At 47.7% G+C, this 7548-nt stretch overlaps 1 protein-coding gene across 1 annotated transcript; it reads left to right on the plus strand.

The window, feature by feature from the left end:
* Window positions 1-2823: 2823 nt before the first annotated feature.
* PV10_04112 (uncharacterized protein) lies at window positions 2824-3779 on the plus strand (the record flags this gene model as incomplete). Its single annotated transcript, XM_016368634.1, has 1 exon — window positions 2824-3779. The coding sequence occupies exon 1, from the start codon at window positions 3102-3104 to the stop codon at window positions 3777-3779; it is 678 nt and encodes a 225-aa protein (XP_016224422.1). The 5' UTR covers window positions 2824-3101.
* Window positions 3780-7548: the final 3769 nt, after the last annotated feature.

The raw sequence follows: 7548 nt of genomic DNA on the forward strand, positions 1-7548 counted from the left end.
GAAAATACATCGTTAGGTACGTTAAGCCGACATTGTCTACAATATTGTAGACAGTTGTGGAGCTACCAGTCACTACGGCGTCACGATCACACTCGTCTTTGACCTGTTTAACCAAGTTGATATGGAACTGTTTCACGAAAGTATCAAACAAGCATGGATCGCAAATACAGGCAAGATCAAGGAAGAACCCTCTCCCGGTGTGCATAGCGGAAATTGAGATTCTGGGACTTTAATATTCAGCTGTGGCTGGTGCCTTCAACACATATACTTAAATGTGATGATCACATCAACAAAGCCTGCAACTTCGCAGCTGTAGGGCCACAGGGCTGTTTATTTTTAAACCCACTGATCAGATCGCCCACCACCAGAATAGAAACCCTACCAATCTTGAGACAATGATGGCTGGAGGCCAGATGGTGGGGGCCACTTTTCTCTCTCCGCAGTCACAATGGTGGAAATGTATTCGTCATCTTTAATGTTGATCGTTCATTGACGACAAGGGTCTCTCACATCGGCCGCCAGGGCCGCCATTGGCTTCCCCGAGTTACCTACAGGACGCTCATACATACATACAGCAGCAGAGTAGGTATATTCAGTACAGAGTCTTTCCGAGCAATAGGTCCACACCTCCACTATCAAGGCAAAGCCACCATGTATGCATGGGTATGTATTTGCAAATACGCATAGACTCAGAGCATGATCCTTGCGATATTCCAGGATAGGTGCCGCTGATCGTTGACATGTCCGGCAGCCACTTCTTGGAAGCCGACGCCGTAGTAACCAGGCAGTAGACAATACATCACAGTACGTAGAACATAAGTTCTTGCCACGAGCCATCACAGTAACCGTCTCCATCGTAGCTGCTCAGCTGATAAAAAGCCATCTGGGAAGCAGCTTCCTCTCTTTTCAACCTCTTCCGCGCTGCTCACTGTTGGATAAGAAGCGCAGTCCTTCTCTTTGAGCTTCTTTTGTTTGTCCACCCCCATACTGTCATTTCTCGTATTCATAATGGTCAACACGATCGTATCCCTGGCCACCTTGGCCCTTTGTATGGTACCATCTCTTGTCCAGGCGATTCCAGCAGCAATTCCAGGACGTGGGTCACCGCATTTGCCCGTGACTGACGAGTGGTTAAACGGTCGACATGCCAGCGAGTGGCCCAGATGCACCAAGGACAATATCAAAGTGCGCAAAGACTTTGACACCATGGAGCCAGAAGAAAGAAAGGCATACACCGACGCCATCAAGTGTATCGCTTCAAAACCCTCTCAGCTCGATCAAACCCAGTATCCGGCCGCGATCAACAGGTATTTCGATTATGCCGTCACCCACGTGAACCGAACCAAAGTGGTGCATCTTGACGGGTTCTTTCTCACCTGGCACCGCTACTATCTCCATCTCTTTGAACAAGATCTCCAGGAGACATGCGGGTATACAGGCGCCTTCCCATACTGGAATTGGCCTGCGACCGCCGACAACCTACAAGGTAGTGCAGTATTTGATGGATCAGAATACTCCATGTCAGGTGATGGGGAGTACATTGACAGTGGTCCCCTGCAGCTGGCGCCGACTTTCAGCATCCCCAAAGGCAGTGGCGGCGGTTGCATCACCAGTGGTCCCTTTGCTGGTTGGCAGAGGACCATGGCAGATATTCCCACCTCTCTCATTGTTCAAGGACTTCCGCTTCCCGAGACAGCATTCAACCTCAACGAATCCTGCCTCACTCGAGATCTCAACACCTTTGTGGCCCAGACCTGGACCAACTCTACTGCTCTGGAAGAGGCATTGGAGGCTCCAGATCTCGAGCACTTTGAGGAGCTCATCAATGGCGTCGTTGGTGGAGGTTCATTGGGCCTACATTCTGGGGCTCACTTTATCGTCGGATCTCCTGGTTCATCAATCTTTGTCTCTGTGATGGACCCAATCTGGTGGCCACTGCACACCATGCTCGACAATCTCTATACCTCATGGCAAATTCGACACCCTGATCAAGCCACTGCAGTATTCGGGACCGAGACAGCGCAGAATCTGCCACCTAGCCCGAATGTCACACTGGACACTGTGCATCCCGACTGGGGATATTTCGAGCAACGGCCGTTCACAATTGCCGACCTCATCAGTACCACGTCGGGGCCATTCTGTTACCAGTATGACGTTACACTATAATAAGCACGCATCACATAATACGAGGGGCTGGGTTTCTGTTATCAATATCTGGGTGTTGGAAACAGTAAATAATGATATTTTTCCTGTTGGTCTTTCATTCTCTTACGCTGTTGATCTTGATCATTATTCGCCGCCGTGCTGAATCTTGATCTTTGAATTTGTTATGCGATGTCTAGGGTTAGATCACGATACTTAGACCGCAGGATGATCGCCTGTTACTGTACGGTATAGTTGTTGAGTTACGAGAAGAGGGTGAGAGGATAAGAGGATAAGAGGATAAGAGGATAAGAGGATAAGAGGATAAGAGTCACCTGACTCAGATGGAGGCCAAGGATATGTCAACAGGCCCAGCCAAGTGGAGTGGAATATAATTTGTATGACAAAATGTATATACGCGTTCTCTTGGCTAATTTCTTTGCCAATTCACGCGTCTGAACTTTTTTAATCTTGTCAGACTGAGCATCAATAGCACCTGACTGGCTCCATCCGTCAACAAACTGTGACAATGTGTGTGACTCTGCCTCATGTCCATCTTCCTGTCCCCATGTCTTCAGCCTTATCCGACATGAATGTAAATTTCAATCTTTCTCATGTTGTACAAAACATCAATACTGCGCCTCGTCAATTAATATTCCATCAAAAGGTAAAAGGGTGTGGGTGACGACTTGAGGAAATGGTCCAGTCAACAGGTACGAGAATCTGAAGATGTGAAGATCTGGTTATCCACGTTGCAGATCGGTTGTGCAGTGAAGTCAGGTATGTCCTGGTGAAGAGTCACTACACTTCCCTGACCCTGACGCATCATGATCACTTTGTGGTTCCTTCTCCCACACATAAATTTGAAAACAAAATCCTCGGCGTGCTGAACCTCTCACCTACAACGCAACTCTACCCTAGGTGAACACATCCCCTGATCCAGTTGCCCAAATCTCAAAATGATGCTTGAAGTTGAACGCAAATTCCTCCCTTCCGCGGCCCATCTCATTGCCAGGAACGCTGCCAGCCCTGCTTTCAGGAATTTCAAAACCCTTCCAACCTACACCTTCACCGATATCTACTACGATCAAGCCGACAAACTCCGCAGTACTGGAATCTGGGTACGAAAGCGCGACCAGAAATGGGAAGCCAAGATCAAATTGGGCGGAGACTACATTCATTCACAATTTTGTGAGATCGATACTCCTGGCAAGATCGCGGCTATGCTCAACCAACATATCCCAATGACGTCCAATATGATTGATCTAACGGATCTTTCAACCCCGACTGAACTCCAACCTTTTGGCTTTACCAACTTTGCCAGCTTTACGACTACCAGACAGACTTGGACTGCTTCTGTGGATGACAAGACCGACGTCAGCATTGTCATTGACACCACCGATTTTGGTCATCAGGTGGGAGAAGTTGAACTTCAAGTACCATACACTGAGGAGGATGGTTTGATAACAGGAACGACCCAGAGCGAGGCCATCCAATCCATGCAAGCAACCCTCGACGCCTTCATGGCTGATCACAGAATGGCCTTTCCTCAAGCTGAATGCAAGGGCAAATTGTCTGCATACTTCAATTGGAAACGAAACGCTGAAGAAAATGGTGGGGATGCTACTGATGCCTGACCAACAATATCAGGCACATAGATCGTCATCCTTTGACAGATGGGTATCTCAATCAGAGCACTTCTATCGACGTTGACGGGATAATTGATTCAATCGCTCTCAATGGGAGGTATCTTCGCAGTCGCTTTCACCAATCCTGCAGGCTTTCAAACACAGACCAGGGAAGATCCAATTTCTTGTCCTTGGATCATAGCGCTGGTCCTTCAATCGTCATCCGTCTTCTACCAAACTTCCGATTGATCATCATCGCCATCGTATCCATCTTCCATCTTCTCGTCTTTTTGGATCTTGTTGTCATTGCCGTTTTTATCTCCATCCACGTCCTTCTCACGGCCATCGTCATGATCTCTCGCAGTGCTCTTGCATTCAGCTCCAGCTCCAACACCAACTGCTTGAATTTTTCCACTTTCCTTGCGTTTCTCATTCCATGCACGGTCAAGTTCTCTCATCTGCCGCTTCCGCTCTTGAATTTTTCTGTCCAACAAGTCATCGAAGACTTTTTCCACTGATGTCCAATACGTCGACCGCTCTAACTCTTCAAGCAGAGTCTGCCAAGATTCTTCGGATGTTCCACTGGTATCGACGCGGATAACGATTCTTTTATTCAATTCCGCCTCAAGAGGGTCCTGCAGGATCCCTCCTTCCGGACCATAAAAGACACCCTCGTCGCTTTTCACATATCCAAAATGATCCAGAATCCTGCCATTCTCCTTTTCGAATTGATCGTATCTCTTTGCAAAGATCTTGGCCAACTCTTCTTTAGACAAACCTCCACGACCTCTGTCGACGACTCTCTTGGAGGCAAGCTCTTTCGGACAATCGAAAAACAAGACTAATCTCGGTGCAGGTCCTGTCCAGCAAGGGATTTGTGATGCAGCTCGGGGAAATCCGTCGATCAATACCCCTAGATGTCGACATGCCAAGGCTTCAGGGAGGATGTGTTGGTTGAAAAACTCGCGGAGCATGTCATTGGGCATCAATGTTTCGCTGGTGATGTATGGTTTGACGGCTTGGGCAAATGAAGAGTCTGGCTTTTCCTTGACCAGTTTGCGGAGGGAGTCGCCGAGGGAGAGATGGTAGAAGTCTAGCTGTTGGGCAAAAGTCTGGCAAAGCGTGCCTTTTCCGGCCCCCGGTGCGCCGATGACGAAGATGAATACGGGTACATAGTCCTTGGGGACTTCCATTTTGAGGAGGTTTGGTCTCGTAATGATATTGCTTGGAAAGGGTGATATTGTTGGATGAAAAATGGAAGGAATGAAGGGTTAGGATGTTGGAAGTGGAAGGGTATCAATAGGCTGTGGTGAGCAGTGAATGAACGATTGAGATCAATAAGATCAATAAGATCCATTGACTGACAGGCTAACTTCACATTCAGGCAGCGACGAGTTGAACCAGGAACAGCTCAATTCGCGGGAGGAGGGTGATAGCGACAACAAATATGACCATGATGATCTTCACAACAATCGCAAGCCCCAAACACCCAACCAAGTGTGTCTGTCAGAACATATTGGGATGGTCTGCGGGCGTTTGCCGTCTGAACCATTGTCGTTTGAAGATACTCTGCCCCTTTACTGTACGTTGAACTTGTGAACCAGGTGGGAAGTCATGTTCAGTTCATCAACAAACAAAGGGACGATGTTGAAGCAAAACAACTACCAAACACATGTCATTGTGTCCTTGGTACACAATCAGTTTGCATCTCCCGCCGCAAGATGCCCTCTGTTTGAGTACCCGGTACCTGAACCATAAGTATCACCTTGAAGAACAACCACCCTCTCGCTGTTACTATCTCCACCAGAGTTGAGCAGCTTCCATCAGACAGTACATCTTCAAGGATATTTCCATCCAACGCCATCAAAAGTTTTGACAACATCTTGCTCTAGATTTTCCCCTTCAACGACCTGCTTCCGGTACACAAGTAAAACAGTTGGCAAGGTTGATGATCATAATGCTGCTCAATTCCCTTATTGAAGAAGGGTTCGCCCCGAACAACATTGCTGTCGGCGTCCTGCTAGGTGTTGGCCTCGCGAGACTCTGTATCAATCGTCAGGTTTCTGGTGCAGCACAAGCTCATACCAATGACGAGCATCTTCAGAATACTCCCAAGAACCCATCAAAAGCATCCACGAAGTCACTATCGTTGACCAGTCAAGAGGACAGTCTCGTTGGATCTTCCCAAATCAACGCCCGAATTCCACTTTCTGTCAACTACCACTTCTCACGCAAATGCAACTACAAGTGCGGCTTCTGTTTCCACACTGAACTGACAAGCCACGTGGTGAAACTCAGCGAGGCTAAAGCAGCATTGCGACTTCTGGCGGAAGCAGGGATGAAGAAGATCAACTTCGCTGGGGGTGAACCATTTCTGTACAAGAACATGCTGGGTGAGATGGTTGATTTCTGCAAACAAGAACTACACCTTGAATCCGTCAGCATCGTATCAAATGGATCCAGCATCACACGAAAATGGCTCGAGACACACGCCAAAAACCTAGACATCCTCGCCGTGTCATGCGACAGCTTCGACGAAGAGACCAACATCGCCATCGGCCGAGGCACGGGTCAACATATTCCCAAAATCTTCAAGGTCAGCGAATGGTGTCGCGAATTTGGCATCATGTTCAAACTCAACACCGTCGTATGCAAGCCCAACATGCTCGAAGACATGAATGAGCAAGTTGCTCGTCTGGCCCCTTATCGCTGGAAATGTTTCCAGGTATTGCTAGTCGCGGGCGAAAACGACTCTGCCACCACTAAGCGAGACGCACGTAAGTTCCAAATCACTGATGCTGAATTCGACGAGTTTTGTCACCGTCATCGTGCTCAGAAGGCAATTGTTCCTGAGAGTAATCGCGTCATGGCAAAGAGTTATCTCATCCTCGATGAATATCTCCGTTTTCTTGACCGGACGGGTCAGAAACCAAGTGGCAGTATTCTTGACGTTGGTGTCGACAATGCTCTCAAAAGTGTCTTTTGGGATACGCAGAGCTTCGAAGAGAGAGGTGGAGTTTACGCATGGAACGAGGACATGGTTGAGAAGGAGAAGGAGAAGGAGAAGGAGAAGGAAGAGAACAAAGGCGAGACGCAACAGAATGCTGTCATGGCGCAATGGCAAGCTGAAGTGTCCACTACCGGTGTGGGTGGTGGATGTGCCAGTGGATCAGGAGCGATTGATTCAGGAACTGGGGCTGGTGGTGTTCGTGACATGGAGGATCTAGGAATTTAGAGAGACAGGAGATGGGATACATATGGACCTGCCTATGCCTAGGGTATCTCTAGGAAATTGTAAGCGAGAAGATAGGCAGTCACCGCTTCTATGCTCTATGGATAGGTATGTTGTATCTGTTGTATCAGAGATGAAACATTGTTGTGCAGGGCGGGGGATTTGGCAGCCTGACGTGCCTGGGTACCTTACAACGTGAACCTCAAGATTAGTTGGGTGCAGATGTATTCTTAGCAGCCACGAGGACCAAAGCCATGATATGACACTCTTTCAAGACCTTTCTTCGTCATTCACATTCGGTGTATTCATATTAAAGATCCAAGTTATGTTGGTGGTTTGAAGTTCGAAGTTTCCATATGTTATGTTGTAGCAAGTGAACTTTGGAATTTATACAATAATATATTCCTGTATCCTCACAGACCAATTTACCCCTCCAACATCTCTGAGGCATGACCACGGTTTTAAATTTTCTAGACTATGGAATTGATCGTTTACAAACATTTCCCTCACGTAGCATTCTCGAATAGGAATTTACTGGAAGAGAGA

Source organism: Exophiala mesophila (assembly GCF_000836275.1).
Source record: "Exophiala mesophila strain CBS 40295 unplaced genomic scaffold supercont1.3, whole genome shotgun sequence".
Classification (NCBI taxonomy): domain Eukaryota; kingdom Fungi; phylum Ascomycota; class Eurotiomycetes; order Chaetothyriales; family Herpotrichiellaceae; genus Exophiala; species Exophiala mesophila.